Source organism: Falco peregrinus, chromosome 2 (genome assembly GCF_023634155.1).
Source record: "Falco peregrinus isolate bFalPer1 chromosome 2, bFalPer1.pri, whole genome shotgun sequence".
Lineage (NCBI taxonomy): Eukaryota > Metazoa > Chordata > Aves > Falconiformes > Falconidae > Falco > Falco peregrinus.
The window spans coordinates 101,183,432-101,200,666 of NC_073722.1; the positions used below are offsets into that span (position 1 = coordinate 101,183,432).

Genomic DNA, 17,235 nt, shown 5'->3' on the forward strand with positions numbered 1-17,235 from the left:
CAGCACCCCACAGGTATCACTGCCATCCCCACCGCGGCAGACACAGCTGTGGCTGCTAGCTCACCTGTGGGTGACAATTTGCCCCCAAACCTGTGTCCACAGCACAAAATACCCCAACCCCACCCAGTTCTTAGAGCACACAAGGAGAAGCATGGCCTTAACGCAGGGCATGAAGCCCCCTGGAGCTGGCTGCTGCTCCGTGTCATCTGGGCACGCAGGATGGTGCTTTCTGGCCCCACACCCCCAGAACTTGTGGCCAGAGCCCCCTCCGGCACCCCAAATCACCCTTTTCCCAGGGTCCCAGTGCCAGGGGAGCAGTTGCCCAGTGCTAGAGGGAAATTCCAGGGTGACAGCTTATCTCCTGCACTGTTACACCAACTGATAAGCGGCTACCCTGGAATTTCCTTATAGTGCTGAACTGGGATGTTTAAATAATGTATGGCCGGGGTGGCAGCAGGGGCGGGTGATTAGGGGCCGCGTTGACAGGTTGTTATGTTGTTACTAAAGAAATTGCAGGGCTGTGAGAATGCTTGGGAACGGCGCGGCGCCTGCCCCCCTGGCCCGTGCCCGTACCCGCCGCCAGCCCCGACAGGCACCGGTGCCGGGTGTCCCAGTGGGGCACCCCAGGGACCTTACCCCAGCTGCCCCGGGACAGCTGAGCCGCTGGTCCCCTCCCTCTGCACATGGGTGCTGGGGATGGCACAGAGCACCTTGTGCCCAGGGCCCGACGGGGGATCGGCAGCTCCCGGACACGGGACGCAGCTGGTGGCATCCTGGGAAGATGGCATGTACAGCAAAGCCCATCCCCGGGGGTGCTGCCACCCCCAGCTGGCCTGAGCGCCCTTGGGTTCTACAGCTGGGCACCCTCAGCTCCCCCTTGCCCCCGGCACAGGTGATCTGTCATCCTGCAGGTGGGACACCGGATTTTGGGGGCTGGCAGCTCCAGCTCGGCCACGCTGACTTGTGTCACCACCCAGGAGCTGCCCTGGCCTCGCACATCACTGGTGCCACCAGGCAATGGGCACAGGGCACTGCCCAGGGACATGGCTCCCCCAGCCCACGTGCCGGGGCTGAGCCACCTCCCACGACACCCACTGTCTCATCACGGCCCCCCAGCCCCATGGGTGCCGGCCCCCTCTCTGCTCCGTGTGGGGTTTCCCAGTTCTCAGCAGCCGGACTAAAGTGGCACTTTCTGTCCCCAGGCTGGGGACCACCCCACCGGACTGCAGGCAGGAGGATTCCCAGGGGCTGCTCCCCCCCCCCTGCCCCGTGGCCTGCCAGACCAGCTGCTGTTGTGCGACATGCCTGGCACATGCACCCCCCAGCCACACACACCGTGTGCACCATGGCCCAAGTGCACACCATGGTCCAAGTGTGCACCATGTTGCCGGTGCTCCCAGAAGTAGGTTCAGCCCGGCAGCACCCTGGTGCGCCTGGGGCGCTGGCAAGGCCACGCGTGTTCCTGTGCCCAGGTGTTGGGGTGTGTGTGCACACGCATGTGCCAGTGCACATGGCTGGCCCCACAGGTGTGCAGGGCCACAATCTGTGCTGTGCCAGGCTGCGGGTGGGTCTGTACGTGTGTGTGTGAGCGCATGTGGGCATGTACATATGTGCGCAGACATGCACATGTATGTGTGCATGTGGGACTGTGGGAGGGCATGTGCAAGTGTGTGTCTGTGCGTATGCATGTGCACATGCATGTGCCCGCTGGGTGTGTGTCAGTGTGTGTGAGGGCATGTGGTGGTGCAGGCGGTGCAGGCGGTGCAGGGGGTGCAGGGGGTGCAGGGGGTGCGGAGCTGGGGTGGGGGGCTGGGGCGGGGTGCGGGTGCAGGCATGGGCTGTGATGGTGCGGGAGGGTCCGGACGTGCGCCCCACAGCCGGGGGGGCTGGGCAGGGGCAAGCCCCGGGGCCCCGTGCTGGGGTGTCCCCCGCGGGTGCCCCGCGCCGAGGTCCTGCAGGTGCTGCGGCTGCGGGTCCCGGTGGGGGTGGGGGTCCCGCTCAGACTGCGCGTCCCGATGCGGGTGCGGGTCTCGGTGGGGTCCCGCTCTGGCTGCGGGTCCCGGTGGGGGTCCCGGTAGGGTCCCGCTGCGGCTGCGCGTCCCCGCTGCGGGTCCCGACGCGGACCCCGGTGCGGAGCCGGGCGCCGGGCTGGGGTGCGTGCCCCGCGCGTGCCTGCGCGCCGGGGCGGGGGCCGGGGGCCGGTCACGCGCGCGGGCCCCGCCCCGGGAGGGGGCGTGGCCGCCGGCACCTCCCCGGGGGCGTGGCCGCGGGGCGTGGCGTGGCCGTCCCGGCCGGCGGGCGCTGCGCGGCGCGGCGCGGCCGGGGCTCGGCGGGCGCGGGGCGGCGCGGGGCGCTCGGCGGGGCCGCCGCCGCATGGCGCGCGGGGCCGGGGCCGCGGGCGGGGGGAGCTGCCCCGGCGCGGCGCCGGCGCCGCAGCAGCAGCAGCGGCGGCAGCGGGAGCGGCGGCGGCAGCGGCGGCGGCGGGCGGCCGGCCCGGGGGCGCGGGGGCGGCGGGGCCGGGCGATGGCGGCGCTGTAGCCGCGGGGCCGGGGCCGGGGCCGGCGATGGCGGCGGTGCGGCTGCGGCTGGCCCTGTCGGTGCTGTGGCAGCTGGCCGCGGCCGGGCGCGGGCTGGAGCTGGGGGGGCTGGAGGGGCCGCGGGGGCGCGCGGCGCGGTGCCAGCCCGTGGACATCCCCATGTGCCGCGGCATCGGGTACAACCTGACCCGCATGCCCAACCTGCTGGGCCACGAGAGCCAGCGCGAGGCCGCCCTGAAGCTGCACGAGTTCGCGCCGCTGGTGGAGTACGGCTGCCACGTCCACCTGCGCTTCTTCCTCTGCTCCCTCTACGCGCCCATGTGCACCGACCAGGTGAGCGCCAGCATACCCGCCTGCCGCCCCATGTGCGAGCAGGCCCGCCACAAGTGCGTCCCCATCATGGAGCAGTTCAATTTCGGCTGGCCCGAGTCGCTTGACTGCGGCAGGCTGCCCACCAAGAACGACCCCAACGCCCTCTGCATGGAGGCCCCCGAGAACGCCTCGGCCACGGAGCCCCACAAGGGTCAAGGCATGCTGCCTGTGGCCCCCCGGCCCTGGCCGCCGGGCGCTGCCGAGGGCCGCGGACCCAACAGCCTGGGGGCCTGTGACAACCCCGAGAAGTTCCAGTACGTGGAGAAGAGCCTCTCCTGCGCGCCCAGGTGCTCCCCCGGTGTGGACGTCTACTGGTCCCGGGAGGACAAGGACTTTGCCTTCATCTGGATGGCCGTCTGGTCCACCCTCTGCTTCGTCTCCACCGCCTTCACCGTCCTCACCTTCCTGCTCGATCCCCACCGCTTCCAGTACCCTGAGAGGCCAATCATCTTCCTCTCCATGTGCTACAATGTCTACTCTGTGGCCTTCATCATCCGCTCGGTGGCAGGGACCGAGAACATTGCCTGCGACCGGGAGAATGGCGAGCTCTACATCATCCAGGAGGGGCTGGAGAGCACGGGCTGTACCATTGTCTTCCTCATCCTCTACTACTTTGGCATGGCCAGCTCGCTCTGGTGGGTCATCCTCACCCTCACCTGGTTCCTGGCCGCTGGGAAGAAGTGGGGACACGAGGCCATTGAGGCCCACAGCAGTTACTTCCACATGGCTGCCTGGGGCATCCCGGCCATGAAGACCATTGTCATCCTCACCATGCGGAAGGTGGCAGGGGATGAGCTCACAGGGCTGTGCTACGTGGGGAGCATGGACGTCAGCGCCCTGACCGGCTTCGTCCTCATCCCCCTCTCCTGCTACCTGGTCATTGGCACCTCCTTCATCCTCACAGGCTTCGTCGCCCTCTTCCACATCCGGAAGATCATGAAGACGGGTGGCACCAACACGGAGAAGCTGGAGAAACTGATGGTGAAGATCGGAGTCTTCTCTATCCTCTACACCGTCCCGGCCACCTGTGTCATCGTCTGCTACTTCTATGAGCGGCTGAACATGGATTACTGGAACCTCAGGGCCCTGGAGCGCGGCTGCCTGCACCTCCCCGGCCGGCGCGCTGCCAACTGCTCCTTGGAGGCCTCGGTGCCCACCGTGGCCGTCTTTATGCTAAAGATTTTCATGTCGCTGGTGGTGGGCATCACCAGTGGCGTGTGGGTGTGGAGCTCCAAGACGCTGCAGACCTGGCAGAGCCTGTGCAACAGAAAGCTGGGCGTGAGGACGAGGGGCAAGCCCTGCAGCGGGGTGAGCTGTGGCGGGGTGCACTGCCACTACAAAGCCCCCACAGTCATGCTGCACATGACCAAGACAGACCCGTATCTGGACAACCCGACGCACGTCTAGAGCGGGGGTTGCCCCCTCCCTGGGGACAGCATGCCGGGGGAAGCCGGCCTCACGGGTAAGGGGCGAGGGGATGCTCATGGAGGTGAGGGCAGAGGCTGAGTGGCGGTGGGAGGGGGCACGCACACTGGTTTGGGGTGGTGAGGCCCGCGGGACCCCCCTGGCACCGCTCGACCCTGACAAGTAGCTGCTTTTTCCTAGAGGTTGTTTTGTTGTTGCTGTTGCCAAATCCAGTGACTCTTCTAATGCTTTCTTTTGGGAGGGGGGCGGGGGGGTGGCGGGGATGGGGCAGGGAGGGGAATAATCCAATTCGTGTTTATTTAATTCTGTAATTTATTTTAGATTATTTTTTTTTTAATCATTAGCTGCGAGGAATGGAAAAAACAATAAACCCCTGGATGTGTTATTTCAACCGAGCCTGGTGCTGTTTGAAGGAGTTCGAGGGGGTCAAGAGCAGCCCCATGGGAGCCCCCCCAGCTCGGCGGGTTGGGGCCGTGGTCCCCATGGCGCGTGTGTGGCGGTCCTGGGGGCTCTCGTGCTGGCAGAAAGGAGCGTGCCGTGCCGGGGTGCCTCCGGTGGGAGCATGGCACCGGGGGAGGCTCCCAGTGTCCAGCTCCCCTGTGGCTTCCCCGAGGCCGGTTCTGGCACCCGCTGCCTCCTGGCCGAGGAGGAGGGTTTTCCTGCGCTGTCACGTAACGAATCATGTTTTCCACTCCACACTCTGTAGGTGATTTGTGTCGGTGCCATCGGCTGCTGGGGCCTCGGTGCCAGGGCGAGGGGGCCTCAGCGCTCCGGCACCGGGGCACGGCACCAGGGCACGGCAGGCCAGGAGCCAGGGTGATGGGCTGGGGACAAGGGACCTCGGGGCACAGAGGGCTCAGCTTTGATGTCCCACACAGAAGCCTGAGGTGCGGGTAATGGAAACTTCTGGGCAGCTTTATTTATCCCCTGCTCCAGTTACAATCCCAGCTTGCCTTCCCCATTGTCCGGAGGGAAATTCAAGCCTCAGCTGGTGTTGCCGGGGCTGGTGGGGGGAGCCAGGACTGTCCTCTCCACGCTGGGCAGCAGCGGTGGGTGTCCCTGGGCTGGGTGGCTCTGCCGGGGGCTCGGCAGTGGGGGCTGCTGCCCACCCTGCCCTGAGACACCTCGGCTCGGGGGAGCCAGCTCGTCCCTGGAGGGTTTGAGGGGCTGGTTTGCCCACTGCCCCACGGGACGTGCAGGGGGCTCCCAGTGCCGGGGAGGAGTGAGAGATGGGCTTTGCCCCACGGTGGGCAGGGCGCTGTAGCAGGGACACAGGCTCAGACTTGTCCATCACCTAATTGCCTGCTAATTAGCCAGCATGCAGGCTGGGACAGTGCTGGGCCCCAGTGAGGGTCTCAGGGGCCCCGTCCCTCTCCACTAGGGAGCAATAAGCCAGCGAGGGACCCACCTTTGATCACCCAAATTAGCACCTGCTGCCTGCCCACACCAACAGCCCTTGGCCCTTGCCCCAGCAAAGCCCTTGTAGCGCAGAGCCCCGTGTCAGGGCTGCAGCCAAAGGAGGTGCAAGACCCCCCCACCCCGAGCCGGAGGTGGCAGCAGGGGCTGGGTGCAGTGGCCCCTCGCCTGCAGCCGCACTGCGCTGGGGCTTTGTGCTGCCATGATTGATGTGAAGCGCCTTTCATCCACCCCCCACGCCCGGGGGTCCGGGATGGTGGGAGAAGTGACTGATCTGAGAAAAGCCTTGGCCTCCCCCCGGAGCCAGCCCGGCAGCTGAGGTGCGAAGGAGCCCACGGTGGTGGCGGTGGGATGCTGTGGGGCTTGCGCCTGATTTGGGGTGCTGGGGGGCAGGCATGGCCCTGGCTGGGCCGGTGGGCACCCAGCCCCTTCCCCAGGCTGGTGGTGGTGCCAGGGCAGGGACCCCACTGGGCTCCCACCGCTGGGGGGGCTGCAGCCACACGGGTTCCCCCCAGCTGCCACGGGAGGATTTGTTTGGGCAGGTAAAAGGGCAGTGACCTGGGGCGAGGGAGTCAATATTGGCTGGGGACGGGCTCCAAAGTCCAGCCCGGGGAGCCGGGCACGGTGCGGCGAGGGGGCTGCCCAGGGAGGGGGTGCAGGGCTGCTCGCTGTGCTGGACCCCCGCCCCGCGGCACTGAGTCCGGAGCCAGCTCAGTGCCCCATCGGCTCGCAGGCCAGAGCCCTGGCGGGGTGGCGGTGCTGGGGCACCCGGTGGGGACCGCCTGCCCTTGAGCACCCCGGCACCTGCCAAGCAGCTCCGGCCTCAAGCGCTCGCCCAGATAACCGGCCCCGCCAGGCCCCAGCTATCGGCTGTGGGGCGGCCGCCGGCGCCGGACCACCACCCACTATCAGCCCCGGCAGCCCGGCTGGCTCCAGCAGAGCCAGCACCGAGCTGCCGGGCATGGCTGGCCCCACTGGGGAGGTGGCTTGTCCACAGCGACTGCCCCAAAGCAGAGCTGCCCTTTGGAAGGGCTCTGTGCCAGGGGACACCAGCTGTCCCCTTGTCACAGCTGCTTTCAACCCTGTGCCGGGAGGCTCAGCCTTCCCCTGTATCCCCCGGCCCCAAGACCATCCCTGCATCCCCTCTCCATCCTACGTGGAGCAGCTCCTAAGGCAGCCAAGCACAGGCTACGGCAGGGCCGGGGCAGCTGTGGAAGCCCCTCTGCAAGGGGCAGGCCGGGCTCAGCATTGTTGTCCCCTCCCTGCAGGAGCAGCCCCCCAGTTCGGGCACCACTGCCACGGCTGCCCATGCCCAGTGCTAGCAGGAGGGGCAGCTAGCGAGGGCCGGCACTGGGCGAGAGCGGGCTCAGAGCACCCCAAGGTCCAGCTGAGCATGGAGAGGTCACGCCTGGTGCCCTCCACACTCACTGAGCTGTGGACATGACCCCCCCCCCCCCCCCGCCCCCACAAAGTTTCCAGCAGCAGCAGAAGGGAAGCTGCTGTACTCTGGGAACATGCTAAAAATCCCAGGCTGTTAATCGGTTAACAATAATTAAGCCTTGAAGAAGCCAAGGGGGGACCAAGCTCAAGGCTCCTCGCCTGCTGCACCCCTGCGCCTCCTCCTGAGGCCATGCTGGAGCCCCAGAGAGCAGGGGTGCCCCACGGGGGCTTGGTGGTGGCCAGCCTCCACGAGCTGGTGGGTACAGCTGGACGGGTGCCTCCCCCTGCCCACAGTGCCAGGGGGCAGCAGGGCCACAGCTGCCTGCCAGCCCCACGCTCGCGCCTGCCAGGTGTGGGGACGGTATTTATAGCCCCTGCCCAGGACACTAATGCCATGCAGGGGCTGCTATAAAAAGCAAGTCTCCAAAAAGGTCTTGGAGCAGACGCTGGTGTGAGGTCTCCACGCTGGGGCCCTGGAAACATCCCAGCCTGAGTCACACTCTGATTCACCCAGGTCCTGCTGCATGCCCAGCAAACCAACCAGCTCTTGCGGATAGGGGATGAGGCTTCTCTAGGGAAAGCAGCATCTGTCGCCAAGAGCTTTGAGCCCTGAAACCCATCAAGGGATTTCCTCTGTCCAGCAGAGCTAGACCTGGCTGGAAGGCTCCCAGCTCAGCTCCTGAGCAAGGAGTATGATGAACGCACCCAAGAAACCATCAACCTCCTCGCAGTGCAGCACTGGTTCACCACCTCCCCAGCCCATCCTGCCTTTGAAGCTCACCATGTCAGAGCACCCAGCACATCCCCGTTAGGCTGCGGGGAGCAGGGTGGTGGGCTGGGAGCTGTGCCTTCAGACGCTGCAGGAACGGTCCTTGCTAATCTCTGAGCTGCAGCCAACAAAGCTGTGGTTGCAAAACACACATTAACAAAACAAGGGAAGCAGTTTTGATGGCTGTTCAGCCAGGCAATGCTGGGGTGAAAAAAAGGAGACATTTCAGCTTCCCCCCCCCCCCAGTATTCCCTTCAGGCGAGCTACCCAGTGCCACCCTCCCCGCTGTAGCAGGAGGACCAGTCAACCCCAGGACTGCTCCTGCATCCTTGGTGACCTCCTCCTGCCCAGGGGCAGAAGAGCACAGCCCCGGGATGGACAGGGCCAGCTCGGAGCACACACGCCCGCACCAGCACGGTGCCTCCTGCCCGGCACAGCTCGGGGAAAGGGCAGCACGGCTGCAGCAGCAAGGCACAACCCAGCTGCCATACTGGGAACAAAGGCAGGCCCAGGGGGTGGTACAGCCAGACCTCAGTAGGAGGCTTAAAAGATGGTTCTTTGGAGTCGTTAGCTGACCTGACCCAGACTCGCTGTTGCCTTTGCCTCGACCCCTTGGCCCTGTGGCTCCATTTCCCTTCAGAAGGCAGCAATGTCATGTCTGACGGGGGCTCTGGGGAAGGCAGAGGCGAGACGTCGCAGACAGTACCACACGAACACTGGGTGCCCACAAAGGACTCGCTGCAAGCCAGTTTTACAAACACAAGTACATAATGTTTATTTTTAACTTTCCAATTTATTACAAGTACAGCCCTTAGCAGAAACCCCCTCCCCCCCAAATGACATTTATTTTAAAAAAACCTTACAGTTCCAAAGGTTTCACCATGTAGGACCTGCAGAAAATGTTCTCTATGAACAGGACAAAACAAAGCCTCTGAAGGGGACGTGCGAAATACAAATGTCAGTGCTATTCTGTGGGGCAGGGGCTGAGGCTGGGGAGAGGTGAAGAGGGAAGTGGCTGGAAACCTGCCTAGTCTCTGCAGCCATCAACAGTCCAGAACTGAAACAAATACCTGTTAAAAAAATCCTAGAAAGTTCATAAAACTAGGCTGCAATTTTTCATCAATAATTCTTTTCTTCTCAAATCACAGGATCTGCAACATTGGCTTTTACTTTTCTGTTACAAAACCAGTATAAAGCAGCCCTGTGGCTGGTTTGTTCCAAATTGGACTTGTATAATAAAAAGTTTGAGCCCTGATTGTATGATCAAAACCTGTCATGACAGAGAGGGAAAGGCGATGAAAAAACACTGACTTTTCTCTAAGAAAAAGGCGTCTCTTGGGCGGCAGGACCTGCTGCTGGGGCTGCGGCAGAGCAGCCTCCCAGCAGGATCAGGCTGGTCAGCCAGTGCAGGACGGTCCTCGCAGTGCTGGGGGAGTGCGAGGGAGGTGAGCTAGGGAAGGTATTACTATAAAACATGGTGAGAGCGTGGCTAGAGAGGGACTGGGAGACCCCCCCCACCAACAATTCCCCCGATGTAACTCCAGCTACTGGTAGGAAAATTAATTTTTAAGAGGGGGAAAATATAAAGCAAACACAATTTCATATAAACTGTACATGTGCCAAAGCAAGACAACAGTATCTTACAGGTGTTCTTTGTACAAGATCACAGCTAGAAACAAGCCACTTTTAACTAGAAAATTAATTTAAAAAGTTACACAGAACATGTTTCTGCTGCTCCCCTTGCCCTGGAGCTCCCTACAGGGTGTGCAGAAAACCACGCTCTCTGGTATGCTTCTGGCACTCGGTTCATCCAAGGGGCTACGTGATTGTGTGCTGTTCAAGGTGAGCAGGGAAGCCATCTGCCTCCTCTTTGCCGTGTACATGTGAAGATCTGAGCTCAGAAGAACCCTCTTTGGAGCGCAACCTCCAGAGATTGCTCGCCGAGAAGAGAGAGAGGGAAAAAGCAAGAGCACCTCGAAGCCAATTGTGTTAGGATGCTGGTGAAAGCTGTATCTCCATAAATGTAAGTGCTTGCTTGCCCTATGCAGCCCTTCAACTGGGGGCTCAAAATTAACACCATATAAATATATACATACAAGAACTAGCAGCCCATTGGCCTGATCACACCCAGCCCTTCGGTGAAGCAATATGATCCCTCCCCGCGCCAGCTCAAGGCTGGTTTCACATCACAGGCCGCAGATGGCAGAGGTGGCAGAGGTCCCACCACGCTCCGGCGCTGGCTGCTTGCAGAGGGGAGGAAGCAGCTCGTCCCAGGGAAGCTGACAGCGCCTGAGCTGGCACAGGCTTTGTGCTCCCCTGCCCAGCCCTGCCCCTTGCCCTCCCACCTTCCCCTCCTAGCAGGACAGGCTCCTGAAGAGCTCTGTGGCCTTTGCAGGAAGCAGCAAGTCATCTCCGCTCACTCAATGGATGACCAAATACTTGAGGAAACTGCAGAAAAATTAAAACTAGGACGGGCCCAAGGGAAAGGCTGGATTAATAGAGAAGTGCCTGCTGCTTCCCAGCTCCCTCCAGACAACCGATCCTGCTGCACGGCAGCACCAGACGGCCTGCTCCAGCTCTGGCTCTCCCCCTAGTCTCCCCATCCCTCATTTCTTCCTTTTCCGACCCCGGGAATGTTCAAGGGGCTCTGACTCACTGTCCCCTTCCTGCTCCTCCAGTCCCTGGCACCTGGCAGAGAGCTTCTGGCATTTCCTGCGTGCATACGTGTAGCCAGGCAGGTGTTTGTGCACCATGTCAATCAAACACTGTTCCGTCTTCTCCAGGCAGGACAGTACGTGACTCCCATTCTGGTTGTAGCGCTCAGCGTTGGAGAACACCTGCTTGATGTCGGAGAGGAACTCCTGCACCGAGCGGTAATTGCCACAAGAGCACTTGCTCTGCATAGTCTGGAAGTCCATAGGGTTGCTGATGACCTCAAAGTAATCTTCAGCTTCCTCCGTGGTCACTGGCTCCCTGCCGAACGAAGAGCCACAAAGACAGGAGGAAAATGACGGCCCCAGCCACACGCAGTGCAGAGCTGTAGAGGAGCAAGAATCACCCCCACCCCCTTCGCTCAAGCAGCAGCCCTGACCCGCACCCCCACGGCGCCATAACAAGCCCAAGCAGCACCTCAACAGTGCTACAGTCACGTCAGCCCTGCGGTGGCCGCGGCATGATGACGGGAAGGACAGCAGCTTGTCCTTCTGCCCAGAGAGCTGGTCCAGGCACGGGGACTGACATGTGGCAGGTATGGCTGCCTCCTCTCAGTCACTAGAGTGCCCTGCAAATCCTGGGGGCTGCAGAAAGCACCCACCCCACCCTCCCCCTCTTCGGTCCAGAGCCTATTGCCCTGTTACACCACCTCAGAAGGGCCCCACGTCTTCAGCCCAGCAGAGGACTGAGAGAGCATGGTGGTTTCTTCTGGAGCAGCTTCACTGCCTTCCTTCCCATCCATAACTTGCTTTTGAAACCCCATTCTTGCAGCCAGCGAGTGGATGCGGCAGGACTGCAGCACGGCCAACCCACACCTACACACTGCCTGCAGACAGTCCTGCGCCCACGGAGAAGGCTGCCACCTGCCCTCACCTGAAGGGCCAGCTAAAGCGGTACTTGATCAGCTTGCTGAGGATTTCCTCACACTTCTGCAACTCAAGGCTTTGGCGACGTGCCGTCTTCTTTGTTTGAAGGACCTGCCCACACAATGGATGCTGTTAAAAAACAGGGAACCACTACGGGCTTTAGTGTTCAGCAAACAGTTTTGAGGCCAAAGCAGCTAGTTCTTAGCAGAGCTTCTTTTCAATCCTCCTGCATACAAGCCAGTGTCTTAACGATTGGGGATATGTCGTACTGCTGCACAAAGTTCTAATCGTTCAAATGCAGTCATCTTCCACAATAATCAAGAGGCAAACCGCTCTGCTGCAGGACCTCTGATGGTAACAGCCAAGACAGACAGTGGCAGCTTGAGTTACAGAACAGGAGCCCCATCCAGAAGCTCTGGTGGGAATAACTCACAAGCAGCCCGTCTTTTCTCTGAGGGCAGCAAGCTTTTTCAAGACAGTTTCAAAGACAATATGGTCAAAACAAGCAGCCAAAGAATAAACGAGTGAATCGGAGAGCATAAATTCCCTCCCCCCCCTCCTTCTCCGAGCCCCCGGCAAACAGCATGCAAGAGGCAGAGGGAGAAAGCACTTGTGCTGCCGTACTGACACTGCAGAGCCAACCGTGCCGTTTTAAATACCAAAGAGCAGCTGATGCCTCGAGCACTGCTGTCCCGTACACAGGCTGAACACAAGGTCAGCCATTTGTCCTGGGATCCGCAGCAGGTCAGCCACCAGTACAGGGACATCCCCTCAGCTCGCAAGGCATCACTGCTTAGGGTACGTCAGATGATGGGAAGGCTCCGCAACACGGGGAACTATTCCTGACCCAGCTTTGCTCTCTTCCCAGGAAAAATGGTAAACGAAAATCTCCTCTTCCCCAAGTCAGTGTTTTGTCAGAGCCCCTGACCCAGTTCCAGTAAGATTTTCTCCACTTGAATATCCCTCTAGGCTGGCTGTGGTAGCCCATGCTTGCTGGTTTGGTTGCCCTCCAATCTGTAACGCAGACCAGCTAAAAGGACACTGCAGATCCACCAGCCAGCCCACCCACAACCAGCATAAGTAGCAGGGAGCCCAAAGATCACAATCAAGACCCCTCAAGAAGAGTGACAGGATATACCAGCACTACTAGTGCCAGTCAGCGGACAGATGGCAGATCTAGCAGAGGCTTGTGACGTGGCCCACAGCGCTAGAGTATCCTCATGTATCCCCTGTGGCGTGTCCCTCCCCAGGACAAACAGCACAGCACACTGCAGCGCCACCCCGCCTAGCGCGCACACATGCACAAAACTGCTCTGTTCAGGAGCATACAGTTTTATTTTTTGAATGTCAAGTGAAACCTAAACCAGCCAAATTATGTCCTGGAGGTTGGGGAGTGACCATACGGACAACAACTGTCAGAAAACAGCCAAGGCTGGGGAGCAAGGGTCCAACATTGCTGGCATTCTCTGACCATCCAGGACCCCCTCAGTCCTCCCACCTCTCTGCAGAGACATATGGATACTATTTAAAACCCTTTAACAAGCTGCAGGCTGCCTGCTACTCAAGGGGGACAATGTGTGAAAGCGGCTGGGGAAAGATGCCTGGCATATCTGCTCCATTTGTACTGGGCCCTTAAGGATATGCCTCCTTTGTTAACCCGCCCCCAGCCCAGCCCGGGTTTCACAATATGATTCAGAGTATTTCTCTGGGAAGGGGAGGGAAGGAAGCATGACACCCGTTTCGTTTATAACTCATGATGTGAGCAGCCTCCGGGGAGCAATTTGGCTCTTACCAGCTCATCAATGTCTGCGCCGTTGACAGGTGCAGCCCGCTGCCGGGGTCCCCTGGCAGGGTGCAGTGACTGCTTCTTCCTTTGGTGCCTTCCCTGCCTCGAGGAGTACATGGCTGTGCTCTGCTTGCCCCGGGCTGCCTTCCTGGGTCTCACTGAAACACATAAATCATGAACTCAGAGGAATGGGTTAACCTGGAAGCAGATCACAAGCCCTTTGCCCAGCCACTACACACCAGGCAGAGACTGGCTCACAGTACAGAGGAGCTAGTGAACCCACGGACGACTGCAACAGCCCAGCTTCGTCAGCCCGTGCTCACTCAACACATGCTCATGTCAGCTGTGCTTGATACCATTTCCAGATGAGATAAGTGGGTAATCGCCTCCCGTCCAAAAAGAGGCCATTGCTGTCTGGCAACAGCCCTCTACTAAAGGGTGGTCACACACACCAGCCAACGGCACTGGCAGATTGTCAGCTCCAAGGGAGACCTAGGAGCTTCCAGCTTCTCTGCCGCAGGTAAGGCTGGCCCAGGGCTGCAACAGCAAGCCACTCTGCCTGCAGGGCCAAGTGCCAAGAGTGATGCATGAAGACTCGAGGGAGGGCAGGGGAAGTAATGCAAGGACAACTGTCTCAAACATAACTGCAACATCCCTTCTGAAAGCACCAGGAGCAGAAACTTGCAGTTTCCCCTGTTTCCGGCTCCTCACTGGTTCGGGGAGGGACGCTTTACCAAGCATTTACAAGTGACCCACAAAGTGGGATAAGCCAGTTGCTAAGCCCCCCCTGAAAAGTGAACCTTGTGCAGGGGAAGTGTCGAGTTACTGCAGTCAGAAGCTGCTCCATGTGCAAGTGGGAAACAATGGAATTTTATTCCTCAGGACCAGGGCTGCTGCATTATATCCCACAGAAAGGCCCCTGCCTGTTTGTTAGTCTGCCTGTCAGACCTTCACACTGATAAAAATGCAAGTGTGCTGACACACTCCCTTGTCTTAAGTTTCTTTCATGACTCCTCTGTATCAGGAGAATGTGTTGGTGTTCCCCAGCCAAGCTCCTTCCATCTGGTCACAAGTGCTTGAGCAAGCCGTATCCAGGGGGCTGTAGCATTTCATCTGTGGCCTCTAATGCAGCCCTGTCCAATAAATCATCTTGCCGGGCCCCCCACATGAGGAACGTGCGTTAGGGCAGTGGGACGTCTGCCTGCTGTCGCTCTGCTTGTGTCTCAAGCGTGTGGCACGTGTTAAATGTCTGACAATCCAACATTCTAGGTTATATGCCTCAGGATAAACACCATGAGGATTAATAGGACTTCTCTATTAAAACAAAAAGTTTTCCACAGTGACCTTTCCATGTTAATGCTCTTTCAAGCCAGGGGTTGCATTTAGCACTTTATTTTTAGTGACTGTAGCCCTCTTTTGCTATTGTTTGGAAACCTTGGCTCAGCTCCTGACTTGGCTGTGCAACATAGGCTGAACACACTCCAAGTGTGGACATGGATACACCGCAGAACAACAAGCAGTGTACATAGCCAGGGTATCAGTGAACATCCCTGAAACCAGAATAAAGCAAGGGAATCAAGACTGATAGATCTGGATGGAAACCCTCGAAAGAACATGGGATAATCCTTTGGGTCTCAGTCTCCAGATTCCACCATCTACCCTGGTTAAGACAAATTGAAGTTAATTTTATGTCAGTCACGGGCATTTTGACAGAAAGCAAATGCTGGCAGTGTGCCATTTCAAGACCGACCTTCAGTGCATCAAGTTGCCCAAATGAGGGAGAGTCGAATTCCCCTAAAAACAAAGTGGATACATACACTAAAAAGTGGTTAAGTGGAGAAGCAGTCAGCGAGGAGTCTAGAAAATGCTCTTTTATTCCACACAGCTGCCCAGGAATGCACCAGTTATGCATCCCAAGTAGTCTCTGTATGCAATCAAAGGGTGCTGGCGGTCCAGGCCACACTACACCTCAAGTACTGTGCCTTACCACAGGAACTGGGCAGAGGAAGCACTGGTCTTGCTATTTGAAAATGCCTCCTTGCCACATCACTAGAAATTCTGCACTTAAGAGGTTGTGAGCTGATGGAAAGGGAAAAAGGAAAGGGGGCTGTGATTAAAGCTCCATAAGCATCTATTAACAGCATCCAGTTTACCAACAAACCCTGTGGGCGCAGAGACCGCCGGTACCAGTAACTGATAATGCTGTTGCCCCGCTGCAGCCTCTGCTGACCACCTCACAGCACTCTTAACAGTCTTGGCAGCGTCCCCAGGGGAGTGACAGGGCAGCAAGTGATAGCTCACTGCAGTTTCAATCTCTGCGAGCACTGACCCCATCACAGAGAGACAAGAGTTCACTCCAGCTCCCCAGGTAATGTACAGCACCACCAGAGCCTTCCCCTGTGACATCTCCCGCTGTTTCCAAGTAAGATCCTGTTCTGTGTGAGGACAAGCACAAGTTCCAAATAGGATGGACACTGAAGGCAAAGTCTTAGTATTTTACTGTACTTTCCTGCACGGTTAAAGCCTTACATTTCAGTCCAGCAACTTCATAATCTTCTTCCTCTTCCTCTTCCTCCTCAGCATCTGGTTCATCAGAAGCTTCCTCGCCTTCTTCATCCTCATCTTCATCAGAATCCTCTGCATAGTTCCTAGAGTAAGGCAGGTGAACACATCTGTTGTACCAGACCCTGGGCCCTCTGTACTGTTTGTTCACAGGCAGAGACCTGCTGACCACCTCAATGTAAAATAAATACCCAGCCTCAGACTGAAGCAGTCTGCAGCATTTCAGAGAGTATCAAGTTGTAGCCACAGCTAAAAGGGCACTTCCCAGGCTACCGTCTGAACATCTGGGCTGAAAATCCCCAACAGCTGAATCTGTGTATTTTTTGCTGTTCTAGGCACCTTGACCACATAACGGATTTTAGGATTGTGACTGCTGTACAATTACTCCTCCCCAAGAGGATATGCTGCTCTTTTACCCAGGTCTGCAGGCCTGGCCTAAGGAGTTGCAGGAGGGGGGCTTTTTTTGTTTCTGCAGGAGTATTTTACCCATTACCTCCTTCCACTGTCATGCCACTTGGATGTGCACTATAGGAAACAGAGCTCATTTAGTATTATTTGTGAGCAGAGCACCAGGCTTCTCATGTGCTGATACCAGAAGCCACAGAGACTCCCTGCCCAGGACAGTTCTGACTTCTCGCATGTGTCTGTTGAAGCATTCAAACCATTACAAAACCAGGAAAACAAAACAGCATGCACAGGCAAAAGGGGACAAAGGCAAAGCTGTTGTGAGAGTCTCAATCCTCTCGAGAAAGAGGATCTTGAGCAGTAAAAGGAGTAAGCTCCCACAGTACAGGCAGGGCAAAAGTGCTTCCAGGCTGAAATTTTTTTCCTACCTCAGCTCGAAAGACAAGAACAGAAAGCAGATAAGACAGGTGTTACCCCACCTGATGGCTCTCGTCCAGGAGCCAAGCAGCTTGCAGGTGACTCTGCCACATCAAAGTAACTATGATCTCAGGCTAGAACAGCTGCATTGAAGCCCTGTCATTTTTGTACAAGCCTGATGAACCCTTATATGGTGCCCAGGGAGTAAGTAATACTTTTAAGGCCATACACCACCTGCACATTACAAGCTAGTACACCTCCTATTGTGCTGCTGCTCTGGAAGGGAGGATCTGTTGATTGCTTATGCTTCAGATGCCATTTGATAGCCTCACCTCGCTGACAAGCGGGTAGACTCAGCACAGAGTCACAATCAACGCTGGACATACATTGTAAAAATAAAAATACATTTCACATACATTTAACTTCCAGCTTGCAATTAAAAAAACCCCAAGCCATAATTCAATCCCTTGTTGTCAGGAGGCAGCTACTAATTTCTGCTGCATAGAACAACTTTTTGGTTCTTCCTCA

At 58.4% G+C, this 17,235-nt stretch overlaps 2 protein-coding genes across 4 annotated transcripts in view; one reads left to right on the top strand and one right to left on the bottom strand.

Annotated features, from left to right (window-relative positions):
• Positions 1-2,412: 2,412 nt before the first annotated feature.
• On the top strand, positions 2,413-4,725 carry FZD9 (frizzled class receptor 9). Its single transcript, XM_027784775.2, has one exon. The coding sequence runs from the start codon at positions 2,565-2,567 to the stop codon at positions 4,314-4,316; it is 1,752 nt and encodes a 583-aa protein (XP_027640576.2). The 5' UTR covers positions 2,413-2,564; the 3' UTR covers positions 4,317-4,725.
• Positions 4,726-8,708: 3,983 nt separating this feature from the next.
• Positions 8,709-17,235, bottom strand: part of BAZ1B (bromodomain adjacent to zinc finger domain 1B) — a 50,558-nt gene continuing 42,031 nt past the window's right edge. Inside the window, exons 16-19 of one of the 3 annotated variants that reach the window (XM_055794621.1) lie at positions 15,853-15,971; positions 13,330-13,481; positions 11,545-11,648; positions 8,709-10,932 (exon numbers count right to left, since the gene is read on the bottom strand). In XM_055794621.1, the coding sequence (XP_055650596.1) occupies positions 10,566-10,932; positions 11,545-11,648; positions 13,330-13,481; positions 15,853-15,971 (742 nt within the window). In that variant the 3' untranslated portion in view covers positions 8,709-10,565. Of the gene's footprint in view, positions 10,933-11,544; positions 11,667-13,329; positions 13,482-15,852; positions 15,972-17,235 lie in introns of those variants that run through there. The other 2 variants (XM_055794620.1, XM_055794622.1) reach the window with 2 other exon arrangements.

What these genes read in the sequence shown, in the direction of transcription:
- FZD9 (XM_027784775.2), top strand. Translation starts at nt 2,565, where the DNA reads ATGGCGGCGGTGCGGCTGCGGCTGGCCCTGTCGGTGCTGTGGCAGCTG.